This window comes from Urocampus carinirostris, chromosome 9, assembly GCF_059441175.1.
Source record: "Urocampus carinirostris isolate Australia breed hairy pipefish chromosome 9, RoL_Ucar_1.0, whole genome shotgun sequence".
Lineage (NCBI taxonomy): Eukaryota > Metazoa > Chordata > Actinopteri > Syngnathiformes > Syngnathidae > Urocampus > Urocampus carinirostris.
Window position 1 is genome coordinate 19,182,902 of NC_142357.1, and position 17,727 is coordinate 19,200,628.

At 37.9% G+C, this 17,727-nt stretch overlaps 1 protein-coding gene across 2 annotated transcripts in view; it reads left to right on the forward strand.

Moving 5' to 3' along the window:
* vegfba (vascular endothelial growth factor Ba) overlaps positions 1-4,620 on the forward strand; it is a 31,088-nt gene extending 26,468 nt beyond the window's left edge. For both annotated transcript variants that reach the window (XM_088344805.1, XM_088344806.1), the window contains exon 8: positions 889-4,620. In XM_088344805.1, coding sequence (XP_088200931.1) covers positions 889-910 — 22 coding nt within the window. In that variant the 3' untranslated portion in view covers positions 911-4,620. The remainder of the gene's footprint in view (positions 1-888) is intronic.
* Positions 4,621-17,727: the final 13,107 nt, after the last annotated feature.

The following is a 17,727-nucleotide window of genomic DNA, read 5'->3' on the forward strand; positions in this document are numbered from 1 at the left end:
CTTCTGAACTAATCAATAATCTGCAAGATATTAAAGCATGTTATTTGACTCACTAACCTGTGCATGTAATCAAATAGAGTGCAGCTCTGCTTATCTTCTGGTTTTGACATGATAGAAGGAATCTTGAGCCTGTGGGGTTATTTAGGTAGGGATGGTCTGCACCATTGTGCTTCTGAATTATTGTGTTTCAGACTGTGCATAAATGGCCACTTGAAAGTGGCTTTGGGTCTTTGCCTCCCCTCCTCGAAAATGCAAAAGGTATTCAGTTCCAGAAATAGGCAGATGAGGTGAATTTTACCAGGTTGTTAAATTTTTAATTGACTTGTGGACAGGCATAATTTGTCCCTCCGACAAATTATGCGCCAGTGACAGCTATAGATGTCAGAAATGTACTTTAAAGGAGCTGCATGGAATTTGAAACTTTTAGACTCACTGCAGCTACCTTTTGTGGCTTCTTCCTGTTACATTTTGTCATTATTGCCGTTTCAGTCAGCTCATTCATGGTGCACGTGCAAGTCCGTGCATTTCTTAGATGCACTCAAATAAACTCTTCTGTTTTCATCTTACTTGAGGTTTGGGATGACTTTACTTGAAGCAGGCCTTTTCTTACAATCACTATTTTCATGCTACACTAACAAATAAAAACAAAACAAAAACCTGGTGGCAAGCATGACAAGCATGATCTTACTCTCCACCAATCCCCTATTCCTCCGACCTAATGTGTTCCGCCCTGAACAGTTTTGCTAAAAGTAAGAGAAAAGCAGATAGACATGGGGAAAAATAAAGCATAAGGGCTCTTTGAATTCAGTTGAGCACTTTTCAACACATAATCAATAAAGAAAATATTTAACTTTCAACTTGTTTATTCTCTTCTGTTTTCACTTTCAGGTGTGACGCCATTAGGACTTGACTTGCCCCTCCAACACATTTCCTCTCAACCCAAACCCGTCCAAAGGAAATATTAATAACACACAGCCTTTACTGGCTTTTTTAGTTAAGCCACACTGTAGCACTGTACATGAACATCATACATGTTTCTATATGTGTGTGCGTCTCCACATGTACAGTACAAAACGTGTGCAGACACATCGAGTCACAAAAAACCTTGCAGGAGCGCCAGGACCATGACACAGATTTATGGATAAACATTCCGGTTTTGCAGTTGCTTAGACACCGGCGGGACTATCATGGATGAAGTGGACCTCTTGAAACTCACAGGCAGATTTACCAAGTTCAAGTCATGGGCCAGTGCTTGTGTGGAGGATTAACGAGAAAAAAAACTGCACATAAAGGTGCGAATGGCACTCCGGACTTGCTGGACTGGACATAGGATGCACATGTGTCCGCACAACCTGTGTGTGGTTGTGGACCTCGAGCGGAGCTAAACGTATCTGTGTGGTCTCGCTCTGAAAGACCACAGATGGGTTATTCTGTACCCCAGGCATATGAGCACGGGCAAGCCTTTTGCAGCATTTGTTTTAATTTGGGCCCTTTTGTCTCTTGTCTTTTCCGTTGGATTGAAAGCGGCCGCATTTCGCCTGGCTTTGCCTCTCGTTCAGGCAGTGAGAAGAATGACAATAATGAGGTCTGGCGTCTGTCCATTGCTTTGCACAGACACAAACACCAGCACGCAAGCACCCACACAAAAACACACTTTCCCAGTTAAAGAAGCAGTGTGAATGGCGCACACATATGCAATGTGAAACAAATAGAGGTAGCTACGAGAGGCCGATTGAGTTGTAAATCATATTATCCCTCAAATATAACAACAAACTCTCACACATGCACAACTACACTTATACAGACATAGTTATACCCACGCACAGACCCTACTATACTCTCATATCATATCATACATGCTACTATACTCCCATACACACTACTATACTCTCTCACCCATTGTACTATACTCGCATACACACAATAATATACTCTTTCACACTTATTATCATACTCTCATACACACACGCTGCTATCCTTCTCACTCATATTAATATTATCTCATACACACTCCACTACGTTGGTTCTCAACAGGTCTGTCTTAAGGACCAACCTTAAGTCTCTAATGACAAGCTGCGACCCAAACCAGGAAAAAATTGTCCACTTCTCAAATGAAAGGATTTTGTAGTTTAAAGCACAGATAGTAGAATATATTAAAACTTGTTTCAAAAATCAAAACGACCAGCAAAACCAAAGCGACTTCAAGTACCATATTTACAATCAGGGCAGCATCGCCAACAGCTATTCAGCAATGTAATTGAAACCTTGTTTTTCTTCTTCTTAGCATTATTTTGCCAGGGCAAAAGCCCGCAACCCACTGAAATTGGGCCAGCGACAATTTTTCGGGTCCCGACCCACCGGTTGAGGAACACTGCTCTACAATACTATCACGCATATTAATATTCTTTCATACGCACATTACTATGCTGACACATACTTACTACTAAACTCTCAAGACTTTCTCACACATGCAGCTACTGTATACAGGGCGCAACTCCAGTTTTACGTGGAACTGTACCACATATACAAACAGTGTGTTACTAAAAGTCACCTAAGACTGAGAGGTGAGGTGATCATTACACTGGGTTTGAAAAAACCCTATAATAGCGATTTTAATGGTGTGTGAGAAAGAATATTATTGTGCGTGTGAGAATTGATAGTAGTTTGTGTGCGGAAGTATGTGTGAGAGAGTATAATAGTGTGTATGAGTCTTCTTTAGTGTGTGCGTGTGTGTGTGTTGGGGGGGGACTATAGTAGTATGTGTGTGGAAGCATAGTAGTGTGTGTATGAGAGTATAGTAGTATGTGTGAGAGAGTATGGTAGTGCGTGCAAGAGAGTATAGTAGTGTGCAAAAGAGATAAACAGTAGTTGTGTTTGGGTATGACTGTGTTGGTATGAGAGCATAATTGTGCATTTTTGAGAGTGATGCTATATGTGAGTTTAAGAACATTTATTTCTCAAACGGTCTCTCGTACGTAGCCATAAGCTATATCCCCCCCCCCCTTCCTTATTACATAGTACACAAATTTCTTCTCAATCACACAAGCTTCCATTGTATGCATATTATAATTTTCTCACGTTTCTTGAATGTTATGTCGTGTTCATCTGTAATCCGCCCACATAAAGAGTCACGCCGGGTGGCCCAAAGTATTGAGCCAAAATGGATACGTCTCACCCATAGAAACCACAAAACCAGGGTAATCAGTATACGTTAGAACGAGTAAATTACTTACACAAAGCGGTGAAAAGAACGTAACTTGTTTTGGGTTTAGCAGACCACCGTTTAGCCATGTTGTTTGGCATCAGATTGACAAAGGGGGCAGGAACAGGTTGTCAGTCAATGTGACAGGCCATTCAAGGACCAAAATTCGGACCCTCAATGACTTGATGGACCAAAAGCTGGAGCTGTCTGAATTTTATAGACTGAAAGTTGGAGCTATGTTGTCACATTGGGCTGAAAGCTGGAGCCCAAATCTCGTGCCGGACGAAAAACAAAGCCATCTTGACAACGGACAGAAAATATTATTATTATTTTTTTTTAACTGGTGACTTTTGCTTCAATGAAGGCGTCATGAATGCATCACCTCACTCCGCTGTAAATGAATGAATGGGACACGGAATGGCAAATACTGTATTTATTACTTGAGGTTCAACTTCAAAAGTCAGTCATTCTGTCAATCGCTACCTCTTTGTCAGGACACATTTATTACTTCGCATAAAATTCTTAATCTTTTTGGGAAAGCGTTAATTTGGATTTTTGTTTTGTTTTTTTCATATGTACATAATGAAGACAAATCACAGGATTTTGGCAACCTGGCAAAAAACACTACTCGTGATTGCAAATATGTCATAAGTGATTTTTTTTTATCCCCATGATGCAATTTTAAAAGGACAGTATGTTTTATTTGACCAATAGATTTTGCTGTATGGTGTTGTGCAATTGAAAAAGAGTGCTAAAAATCATAAGGAAGATTCCACACTTTGGAGACTCAAAGTGACCAAAATGCAACATTTTACTTTTCTTTTTTTTTTGGGGGGGGGCCAGCCTTTTCAAAGTTTTTGGCACATGTAGCAGCAAGAAGTCAAATAATTATGTTAGCTCTCTTGACATAATTGATGCTCGTGTTATGTAAAATAAATGATCATTTTTCTAAGTATGAGTATTTAAGTTTAAAGGATAGTTTTAATTTTTACTTATTATTTAAATCAAAATTGTTTTTTTAATAAATTAAAATGCATTTACTACTAAGAGGTGGCAAATAATACACACTGTCCCTTTAAGGCAAAAAGTTTCCCAATTCTGTGTCTGCAATGGTATAATGTATATTTATGAAACACTAAAGGAATTTCATTCTAATTCGAACTTATCACTTCATCCCCAAAACAACTTCACTGTTTGGTTCTGTGAGGCTAGCTCTGGGGTCATTGACAATCGGTTTTGGAGCCGCATGCGGATCTTTGGAGCTTCCTACTGGCTCCCTGTTGCTTTTTCATGAATGTTTGATAATGAAAAATTATTGGGATACTGTAGGTCCTACAGTGTAGGACAAACATGACACAAACATTTTTAATGGTTTCCAGGGAATATAGATGATAAACAGTGTATATCTCTCTCTCTCTCTCTCTCTCTCTCTCTATATGTATATATATATATATATATATATATATATATATATATATATATATATATATATATATATATATATATATATATATATATATATATATATATATATATATATATATATATATATATATATATATAATGTGTGTGTTTTGTTGTTGTTTTGTTTATTTGTACAATTTGGCTCTGTTATAATTTTAACACCCCTGGGCTAGCTTTAGTGTGTTACAAACATGAGTTGTGTCTGGAGTTGACTTTAACAAAAAGTCTTTATATCCGGAGAAAGTACTGGTGTTCCAAAAAATGCTGTTTGTTCGCCACAATGAGTAGTGGGGCAAAAGGCGGACATTTTACTTTGCCACTATCTAAGCACAGTTAAGCTAACTTGACCACATTCATTTCTCAGAAGCTTCTCTCACTCTATTTTCTTACCTGTTTGAGTTTGTTTTAAGATAAGCTAGTCATATCACCTGACAAACAATGGTCTTTTGTATTGCTCTTCATATTTTGGTTTCAACCTTAGTCTGTGGTTAATTAAAACTCAAAGTTTTTCTAATAAACATGCATAATTAGCCTGGTTTAATATGAGGATTACAGTTTTTGTGGAACTGGAACTATTTCACAAGTCGCACATGCCCTTCTGATTACAGAAACCTTCTGTGCTCTACAAGTTAACGTCCATCTATCCATATACCCAGTAGCACTGTTGCAATAAAAAGCACATACAGGAGGCAGTTAATGCTATCCTTGCAGAAAAACCACACACAACAAAAACATTCCAGTGGAAGGAGACGAGGTGCTGAGCTCTCAGGAACGCTTGCGGGGTAGGGCATTTAGAGGTCCGGATGTGACTTATTCGTGTATAAAAAAACAATATTTTAATACAAAATCCAAACAGAAATGAACACATTTGACAATAAAGCATCACAGCAGTTCAATATATTTGAATATCATCTGTATTTGTCTGCTCTGTATCTGCACAGTCGACTGTATAGATTCCTTTATCCTAATTATGTCGTGGCAGTCCTCACTAAAAGTATGTGACGTTTTTATAATCTCTTGTCTATGACATAGCGCATTCCTTTGTGCAGTGATTCTCATACTTTTTGTGTTAGGGGACCCAGCGCAAGGGAAAAAGAAAAATCAAGGGGCACTCAAATGATCCTTTCTCACAAACAAAAAAACACAGGTTGGCCAATTAAATACAAGAAAACAGAAAAAGGTATCAATTTAAAGTCAATAACACAGAACATGCATATTGACCAATCACAAGAGAAAAAGGCATCTCGGAGGGAACCAGCTATTGATTGGTGGGTAGCCAGCTCCCTTAGTTCACTTCCAAGAGGCGTTTCATTCTCGAACGAGACGAGTCGGGTGCTGTCGAATATAAGGCTTACATTTTTTGCAACCTTCATTCACCTTTTATTTTGGGGCATCATATTCGTAATCGCTATCTTACTATAGGTTTGTCTCTATTTTGAATTGTGACGTTATCCGAAAAGATCTGACATAAACAACTCGGAGGAGAGCGTAAAACCACGCCTCAAAAAATGGCCTTTGGCTTTCTGCAGATAAAATAATGCACCGCTTTTGACCAACAGTACCGGCGTTGTTACGGCTGAAAAAAAATATTAGTTTGATTAACCCTTTTCTGAAAATAATACCTTACCTCGGTTACATGACCCAGTATTCCCAACATTTTTTAAATTCATGTTTCTATGATAGTTCATGTAATTTTACTTATTCAAATCCACATAGTTTTTTTTTATTAATTAATGACAAATTTTTACCAGTAGAAGGTGCTAAATAATACACAATGTTCCTGTAGCAAAAGGATGATATTCTTCTTTTAATTATACAGGAAAAAAGCACAGAAGGATTCTAACATTAGACTTGTAGGTATTGTGCCGTTCTTTAATTGGTGTAAGAAATAATATTTAATAGTTTTGAGGATCCCAAAGCAACTTCTTGCACACCCTTTGTGGGCCCAGATCCCCGAGTTTGAGAACCACTGCCGTAGCCATATAAAATGTGCTGTGATTGCCGCTGTAAAAGAGTTGTAATACTGTAGCCTCAACAGCTATTTTTCACTGCTACACCATTTGTGCCATTTAAGAATGTAGAAAAAAACAATACATGTTAATGTCCCAATAGTTGAAGTAGTCGACTTCTTGTCCTCATGTGTGTACAGTCTACTGCATCCAATGTATTGGAAGTGATACAACCATCATGTTATTAAAGGAAATGTCTTATTTTTCATACGACACTCCCGCGCTTGTGTGCTTTGACAGTAAAGGAAGACAAACAGAATATTTTTGATGGCAGAACGGTGACAGAGGATTTTGACCAAGTGTTTTGAGAGACAATATTGTTCCCTATTCACCGCTTATCCGCTCTGCTGAGTCAGAAGCTGCTCGAGGACAAACTTGGACACTGTCGATATGGACTTAGGAAAAGTCGTTTAAGGTGATTTGACTGCAAGGATAATAATAAATTTGATTTAAATGGCAACTTGTGAAAACAAGAGTTTACAAATTTTATGGTATTACCATATTTTCCGCACTATAAGGCACACCGGATTATAAGGCGCCCCCAAAATGTTGTCTTTTGTCTTGTGTTTTTTGCACATAAGGCTTCTTTGGGCTCCAAAGATTAATCAGACGATAGGTATTACTGACCGAATTCACAAAACACTGCAAGCAATGGGAATTGAACTCAAGTAGTGGTGATGAGCGGAGCCGGCCCAAGGTATAAGCGGACTAAGCGGCTGCTTAGGGTTCCGCAACCAGTAGGGGGCCCCCCAGAGTAGTTAACATTTTTAGTGCCAACATTGTCCCAATTGTCACTTTGTGTGTCTACTCAAAATACTTCTACAGAACTACAACAAAAATACTACGAAACTAAATATCAAATATAGTGCTTAATAACAGGGACCTCATATATTATTTTGCTTTTATTCTGAAAATAAAAAATAGTATAGAATTACTGCAAAAACACTACTACAGTAATACTATATTATAAAATACTACTACAGAATTATTTACTCCAAAAATACTACAAAAACAACTACAGAAATATTACAAATATTCTACCATGGAAATACTACAAAAACTAAATACTAAAAAATAAATACTACTTAAATATTGCTTTGGAAATATATCAATTATACTTCTACTGAAATACTAAAAAAAATACCCATACATAATACCATAATATAAAAAAAAATACTATAGAAATATTATTCCAAAAATACAACTAAAAGAGGATTACAACAGAAATACTGCAAATTACACCTATTGCGATGCTTCAAAAGATCTCCTATGGAAATATCACAAAAACACTATCAAAATATAACTACAGTAACACTGTACTACAAAAATACTACAGAAGACTACAGACATACAACAAACATTCTTATATGGAAATTCTACAAAATACAACAGATCTAATACAAAATTACTAAAAAAAATAATACTACAGTAATACTACTAATATATAATCACAAAACGACTGTGATAATACGAAAATACTACAGAAATACAACAAAAACATTTCTTTACAGCAGAAGTACTACATAGTACTAAAAGAGTACTACTATAAAAAATACTACATCAATTTTTTTCAGAAATACTAAATAATAATACAAAAATAAACCTACAGTAACAACAAAAAACTACAGAACTTCAATAAAAATCTGACTTCTGAAATACAAAAAAACCCTAAAAAAACCTACAGTAATACTTGAAAACTAAATAATAAACAAAGTGCTTAAAACAGGGACCTAATATACTATTTTGCTCCAATTGTGGTCGTTTCAAAACCAATTTGATGAAACTAATATATTTAAAAGGAAGCATAACATGTAACATGCGGCCCGGACTCCAAACAGTTAGTAGATATGCTATATAACAAGTAATAGGGAGCCACAAATCTAATTTTGCTTAGGGCCCAATGAAGGCTTGGGCCGGTCTTGGTGACAAGAGCAAACACTTTAACACTACACCACCAGAAAATGTAAGAAAAGGCATTAGAGCTTCTCTTATTTATCACACTATTTTTAAAGTGAATCTTGAATCAGGGGTCTCCAAGTGGTGCCCAGGGGCAGCAGGGTGTCCCCTAAGGACTGGTGAGCTGCCCGCGGACCTGTTCTGGAAATAGCAGACCAAAGCCGGGCCATTGTGATTTTCTAGTACATATATGTTTTTAGTGGTTAACTAAGTCTATTTAACCTTTCTTCCAATAATTAACCTGGTGAAAACATAGTAAGAACACAGTTACAACACATAATAAGTTATTGTAGAAATGCTTATCAAACTTTTTGCCCTTTGCGCTGATTAGTAATAAAATGTAACTCTCAGAATAAAAACGTTCAAGATCCCTGGGTTTAATACTCTCTCCACTTATTCACATGTGCGTCAATAAATTTGCAGGTTAATATGTATATGTATGCGAAAGAGTTTGTATGGTATGCGAATTCGTTCAATCAATGTACGATGATTAGTATTATACCACATGATATTGATAGTAAAGCATACGTTAAATTTTCATATTTAATACCAATCTTAGAGCCTATGACCTGGAAAATACAGAAATTGTCTATTCCTGTCCAACAAGCTTGTTTTGTTTCACCGTTAGCCTCAAAGGTGACCTTTCTGCAGTCTACTCGATTGCTCCTGACCCTGAACTGATTGTCGGTCAAGAGCAGGGCACATTTATACAAACACACCAACACTTTATGGGAACTGAAACTCGGTGACTCCATATATGTCAAGGCCTGCGGGCCATAATGGGCCCGCGAAAAGGTTTTCAGGGGCTTCTGAGATGATTCATTATGGTATGATTTACCTGTAATTGTTATGTTTTTTTTACTCTGTTACTATTCCATGAAGAAAGTGTTGTTAATTTTATTGTATTTTGATTTAAAGTTACTTTTTTAAATCCCTCTTCAATTGAGTGAATGATAGAACTGTGATATTATTTCTTTCGTTTTAGTCAATTGAGCCAATTTTTGCTAAAATAGAAACCATGGGGTACTGGTGGTGCTTGAATAATAGTGACTTATTTCATTCAATGTCTATGCTATGGGAATTTTATACGAAGGATTAGTCTTTTGTATAAAATTAAAGATTAACGATGGAACCTTAAGAAGACGTTTTTTTATCTAATCATTTTGGAAATTCTTAGGTTTTCAGTAGATTCAACCCTCTTTATGATACTACGTGCGTCATTTTAAAAATGTTCAAAATTCAATCAGTCTGGCTCTTAGGTTTTAGCCAAATCTTGTATTCAGCCTTCTGTCCATTCGATTTTGACACTCCTCTTCTACTCTAATGTTACTATAGATTATTTGGAGAGCAATTTTATGGCGCAACAGATGTGCAATAAAACGACATCTGCAACAATAAGCGTATTTTGCGCAGTGTAAAGAATTTCTAAACATACAAAAATTCCTAATAACACTTTTATGAACCATGATAATTGTTTTTGGAGGCGAAAACATTAGAAAATTTCCATTTTTTTTTATTTTTTTTTCTTTTCCGTGTATATATGCACCGCGTGTATATATGAAGAGATGTGATTAGGTTAACTTCCAAAGAAGGAGCTAATATTTTCAGGAGGTTTACAAGGTTTAAACCAAATATTAGAGAGGCCTGTAATCGTCAACCTCAATCATGACAGACAGAATGCAGGTCAGAAAAAACAAACAGAGGATCACATTGCTTGATTTTTCAACATTACCCCGATTTTAGCTAACCTGGATTGGCTCCCTGTTAGCTTAAGATGTGATTTTAAGGTTCTGTTGGTAGTACACAAAATCATGCATGGACTTGCTCCCTCATATCTTTCAGATTTAATTTCCCCATATGTCCCGGTCCGGAGCCTTCGCTCGGAAAAAGCTCGTCTACTAGTAATCCCATGAGCCAAGGAGAGATCCGCAGGTTCGAGAGCATTCTCCATTCGGGCCTCGGTGCTTTGGAATGCTCTTCCCCCTGAGATTCGATCTGCAACATCAGTGGAAATGTTTCAATCTAAGTTTAAAACACACTTCTATTTTATTGCTTATCAATGACCTATATTTCATTTTGACAATCGCTGTGTATTATTTGTTATTGCAACATCTGTTGCAGCCTGGTCATCCTGGAAGGGGGATTGCCTCATGTGCGGTCACTTCTCAAGGTTTCTTCATTTTCCTCATGTTGAGGTTTTTGAGTTTTTCCTTGCCCTCATGTAGGTTTTAGATCAGGGGATGGTGTGATAATAGTATGTGGTTTGCAGTAGTCTGAGCAGTCCTTGGAGACTCCTTGGGATTATGGGCTATACAAATAAACATGACTTGACTTGACTAGACCAGCAAGAAAACATTGTTTTGATTTTCCTAAATGATCGTGTGTTGATCAGTGCAGAAGAAGGCCATTACTGACCTCACAGCTAATCACAATTTAGCCGGCTAAGGCTAACATTAACATCAAAACAGGTTGCATCGTATTAAACACAGATTCGATCGAATATTTCCAGATGTGATAAAATGACACTCGTTGATAAGGAAACAAGAATATAATATGACCTACTTGTGGCCATAACTACAACAATTTAATGTCGACGATAGCGTGAAAGGAAACGAAAAACAAGAAGTAGTCAGCCTCGGTTAAATTGCCAATATGTGGCATTTCCGGTTTGACGTCATTGCAATGTTGACTTCGTCCAATTCCCATGCACTGATGGATATTACCACCAAGAGCCGCTACACTCTAATCATTATAGTCAAGTCAAGTCATGTTTATTTGTATAGCCCTTAATCACAGAGTCTCAAAGGGCTGCACAAACCACAGATTATTGCAAACCACAGACTATTATTACACCATCCCCTGATTTTATGCATATGCTCAGTAGGGTCGCGGGGGTGCTGGAGCCCATCCCAGCTATCTCTGGGCAGTGGGCAGGGGACACCCTGAACTGGTTGCCAGCCAGTCGCAGGTACACAGGGACAAACTTGCTCATTCACCCCCAGGGACAATTTGTACCAGCTAATTAACCTGACATGCATGTTTTGGGAATGTGGGAGGAAACCTGAATGCCCGGATTAAACCCAAGCAAGCATGTTGATAACATGCAAACTCCACACAGGAAGGTTCGATATCATTGATATCATTATATATATATATATATATATATATATATATATATATATATATATATATATATATATATATATATATATATATATATATATATATATAAAATGTTATTACTTTGTTGTTATTATTTCATTACCAGGTTAGTTATTGGAAGTAGGGTTAAATAAACTCAGTAAACCACTAAAGAAATCATCTCATCTCATCTCATTAGCTGCACCGCTTATCCTCAGTAGGGTCGCGGGGGTGCTGGAGCCCATCCCAGCAATCATCGGGCAGTGGGCAGGGGACAACCTGAACTGGTTGCCAGCCAATCGCAGGGCACACAGGGACAGACAATTCGCTCGCTCATTCACACCTAGGAACCCTCGCAAGCATGGGGAGAACATACAAACTCCGCACAGAAAGTCCGGTAGCTGGATTTGAACCCACACAGGAGGTTCACTAGAAAATCTCAATGACCCAGCATTAACAGAACATGTCCTCGGGCACCTCAGCTGTCCTTAGGGGGCACCATAGTGCCCGGGACATCACTATGGAGACCCTTGCACTAGAGCCACTGAAACCACTAAAGCTGCCTGTGGCTTTAGGGCAGGGTTCGGCAACCTATGACACGCCTGGAAGCAGTGGTACGCAATACGCGAGCGCATGGCAAAATAATAATGATTATTTTTTCGAAATGCACAATTTTACCTGAAATTTAGACATTTTCAGTTGCGCTCCGTGTTGTTAAGAGGCTTTATGGTATCGCCCATCCTCTTCTGCTCCGTGTGCGAGTGTGTGTCTGCACAGCGACTCGCAGAAGAGGAGAAAACCGTGTTTTGACCCAGCCACAGAAACACCGGCGGGTGATAAATGAATGAGTAATGACAGCTCCTTCATCGAAAAAATCTCGTTCTTTGACTGACGACTGGGGGAAAAAAAGGACCGTGCCGTTTGTGCATTATGCCTCGAGAGTGTTGTACCTCGCACATCAAGTGTTAAACGTCATTACGAGACGAAACATGAATTCAAGGCGCAGACATTAAAACGCGTTGTATCCAGGTACGGCAAACAAACACAGACCCTAAACCTCTGTCATTGCTAAAAACACCATCACTGAATCAAGTTATCACATTTCTCACTGCATAGCAAAGCATGGAAAACCATATCTGAGACCAAATCAGCTGTTATTTCTATTGCATTTATTTTAAAGAAGCCTTCTGCCTTGTTGCTGTGATTTCAAGTTTTAATATTTTCTGCAATATGATTTCATTGATGAATGGCATGGTAGCTGTCCAAATCAATTGTTTTTGATTGTATCTCTACAGGCCTTTCCACATGTTGCTCACATTCATTTTTTTTGTTTATTGATGAATAAGAATAGTGGAAGCTAAATTTGTCGGTTACACTATTTCAATCTATATCCATGTTGTATATTCTGACTGGTGTAAAATTACGGATGTTAAAAAAAATGTTGTGCGAGTCATTGATCTCTGTGTGGCACACTGATTTACAAGGAAATTTGAAAGTGACACTCCACACCGAAGAGGTTGCTGACCCCTGCTCTAGAGCAAGTTTGTCGGATTGAGAAGTCCAAATTTGTGTGTTTTGTGGACATGATGGCCTTGAGAGAAACTCGGAAATTAAAAAAGATATTCACCTATGTAATGTAGATTTGTCAAGCTGTTTGTGCACAACTCAAACTGCATCATCATTGAGACACTTGCTGACACAAGCATAGAAGGGGCAGGGTGACTGTTTAGCCAATCAGAATGCAGAATTGCACGGTGAGAAGCCGCGAGATAGCGAAAACCGCGTTAAGTAAACCGCAACACAGCAAGGCATTACCGTTTATTTGAAAACAGTGTCATGTTTTTCTCTGAACTTTGTTGTGAAAAACCCAATTTAGCCTAACCTCACCAAGACCCTAGCTCTGGCGGCCCCCTGGTAATTTGAGTTTGAGACCCCTGATGTAAAATGTATTTAAAATACAAATATAATTGGAAAGGATTTTGAATTTATAGCATAGATAGAAGCATTTGTAAATGTGAGAATTGTGATTGGCGGTTATCTTTCTCCTCTATGTACCTTTCGTGTGTATGGAGTTCTATGTAAATAATGTGAGATAACAACCAGCAGACGCTCTGATGTCTCGTACTGGTACCTGCATTCTCTGTTTGACTTGAGCGTGCATGCCTCGACCACAAATATGCCTTTTAGTGGTTTTCCCTCTGAGACCCCCTTTTGAGTCACTCAAATACGCTCCCCTGTATACAGTGGTTGACTACCCTCTCTGCAAGAAAAGTTTCATAATATTGTCTCGCATTGGTGGGTCGTCCGAGCCTGCAAGTCCTTCTCTGCTGGACTAAATATATGTAAATCATGTAACGTTAATTAGATTTTGTCTGAAAATACTTGTTAAATAGATGCAAATTGTCTGTCAGCTTCTTTGTAGTGCTTTTCCCCGGGTTGCGCTGCTTCCCCGATTTAGTATTCATGTTGAAGCACTTAACCAATCTCGTTTCAGCCAGGGTCAGAAATACACATGGAGGCCTTCACAATCAGTTCTGCAAGCCCTGTAGCGTAAAATATGTGTCAATAAAGCTTCAGATTTAGAGTTGGTAACACCATGGGCTAGCTGGCGTAGGGAAACATCAGCGTTTTCACAGACTACGATTGCCTTTCTGGCGGCAGAGCAATCACAGTTAAACTTGAAGAGGACAAAGAAGAATGATTGTGTAGTGATAGTGTTCAAGCAGAGCTTGCAAACTCTATCTTTAGCGAGCTGCACAAGGAAATTATTTTGTTGTGTTTGTTTAATAGCGTATTGCCAACCAACAATGGCTGAAGGAGGAAAAGAAATGGATTTGGTATGATTTACTGTAAAAGACATTTATTTTCAAGACAGACTTCAAGAAAAGCTGGACATTGTTAAGAAAGGTCTGACAACTCAAAAACTAGCAAGCCTGTCACAACAGGTAAAAAGGTTTGTCCAACACTTTCAGCCCACAAACTACTCACAATACCCTTGATTCACAGGCTCCATGGAAAGCTGCAACATTCAGCATCAGTTTTAATGGCAATAGAAAAGAATTTCTTGATGGAACCTAAACGCACGGATAATCTGTACAAGAGAGTGAGTGAAATATTTTGAGGAAAGACAGGGGGATGGATTTTGTGTACAAAAAAAAAGATTTTTGGTGAGTAAAGTGCAGCTATATTCCGAAATAATATTGCAATTTTGTGATGTTATTATTGATGCTCTCTTATATGTTTTACAGCTGTTTTATAGCCATAAAATAGTTATTGAGAGTTGGATTTATTCAGACGTAGCACTACCAAAGGTTTAGGTGTGAAATCCACTGTTGTTTTGTCTTTCCACCTTCTACTTGATTATGGTTTTCTTTGGGTCATACTCGTGGTCACCTTCCAAAGATAAATATTATGAGACCTCACTTGTGAATCCTCTCTCATCCGATTTGACGTTAGTGCATCTCAGCTCTGCTTTCCTGCCTATATTTTTCCACTTTACTGTCATATTTTGGTAATGATTTTCCTCCTCTGGTTTGTAGCAGCAGCTGTGTTGAAGCAGGTAGCCAGGGTTGTTATCTGGTCAGCAAGTGTGTGTTGTCTGATGCTATCAGTGCTCCTATCCCTGGTGTGTGTCTTTGTAAAAATGAAGTTGGTGATGTAATGATAACCACGAGCAGTGTATACGTAGTGCCGAATAGGCAAACAGGAAACATTGAATGTGAGCACAAAGGACATTTTGCAATTGACAGAACAAACTAACAGCATAATCTCCAACACAAACACGGGCCTCATTTGTCACGCTCCACCAAAGGACGTCGACCTTGAGTTCTTGCAGCAAAGATGGGAAAATAGATTCACCCTTTTCACAGAAGAAATGCAACATATTTTCCAGGCTATAAGGTATACCTAAAAAACCCAAATGTGCCAGATATTTGACAGTGCACTTTATAATAAGTGTGCACCTTACATACCAGAAAATATGGTGGATAAAATTGGAAATGCATAGTTACAATTAATTAATCATGCAAACGGTAACTGTTCTGCCTTTGAGAAAACAGAGAGTGGTCTTTGACGTGTTATTGTTTGTTGCTAAAAGGAAACAAAAAAGAAGCGTAGACAACAGCTCAGACGCCAACCTTTGGATGCTCATTGCAAAGCCTAATTTGTTGTTGCTTTGGACAACAACTGTCCGTAAGTATGAAACGAATTGTGATTACTTGGATGAAGATTTTTGTTTACGGTTACATTTTATACAAAATTACATCCTCTGTTTGAATTGTTGTTTGAATGATACTGCACATGGTAACTGCTCTGCCTTTGAGAAACATATAAAGTGGTGTTCAAGTACCCTTTTGTGGTGTACATGTTAATTGTTTGTTGCTAGAATTAATTTGAGTGGCGAATCCAGATGACATAATGTTAATTTATGTCCTATGAAATCAATTACTTTAATTTAAATGCATTTATCAATTTAAAAAAAAAACATTTCTTACTGCAGTTTTAATTAATGCCCAGTGGGCCTTTTTTATGAAAAAGATATCCCAAAAGACTATTTTCTGTTAGTGCGCCTTGTAAACCGGAGTGCCTTGTAGTGCAGAAATGTGGTATTTGTGTGCTATTGCTACACAATTTACTATACATATGTAGGAGTCTAAAACCGTAAAAAAATCTGTCAAATACACTTGGATCCCCATCCATCCTCTATGAACATGTTCCCACATGTTTGCAAGATTTGTTATGGTCTGATGAAACTGATGTTTTGCTTTCCTCCCTTGTATAATATGTTTTGAGCCCAGCACTGTAAACATCATGAAGCATGGTGGTGGTGGCTGCTTCACAGCTTATGTTTTTCTTTTCTTTACCTGGAACTAGGGCCCCAGGAAAGGTGAATACAAATTTAGGAAGAGTTCCAAAAGGTTTGTGACAGTCTTCTTTTAGAAAAGCAATCAAGGTAAAAAGAAAGCCAGAAGGAAAAGCTGAAAATTATGGACATTCACAAAACAAACTGCAAATAGCGCTTTGAAGGATGGCAAGAATTTGATTTTTTTTTTTTTTTTTTTTTAACACAAATTATATCTTAGTTTGGAAGGATGTGCAAATTCATGCAATAGTCAAGTCAAGTCATGTTTATTTGTATAGCCCTTAATCATAAAGAGTATCAAAGGGCTGCACAGACCACAGATTATTGCAAACCACAGACTGTTATGACAACATCCCCTGATCTAAAACCTACATGAGGGCAAATAATACACAGGTAATGTCAACATAAAATATAGGTTATTGATATGCTATCGAATATAAGTGTGTCTCAGGCTTAGATTTAAACATTTCCACTGAGGTTGCAGATCGAATCTCAGGGGGAAGAGCATTCCCCACAGGACTGGGGCCCGAATGGAGAACGCTCTCAAACCTGCGGATCCCTTCTTGGCTCTTGGGATCACTAGTAGCATAAATGAATAAAATAAATAAATAACTTTAAAAAAAAAGTAGATTAGGTGGAATGGTTTAGAGTCACAATAATGGCAGGAACTGTTTTGAAATGATTTATATGCGAAAACCGCTGACATTTGAATAAGCAGTGTGTAAACTTGTTACATTAAATGTATTCCCTACCAAATATCCGATAAACAACCATGCAGTCTGTCAATTTGTTGGAAGGAAGTTTACAAATGTGATTAAACTGTTATTCCCTCCACTGTTGGTGATAATTATGTGGTTTCATTGGTTTTAAAACAGAGCGAAGCTCTTCTAGCTATTTTATTCTAATAAAGACATTGAGTTTCTCACTGGTGATGCATGATTAGGTCTGTTCCTTTCACTTGCCGTCTGGCTCATCCAGGAGCTATATTTAGTCCTGGAATGGTGCCCTTCTATGATAGGTTGGCAGCAGCGCTCCTGTCTTCTCTACTACATATTATATATATACAGTGGGGCAAATGGGTATCTAGTAAACCA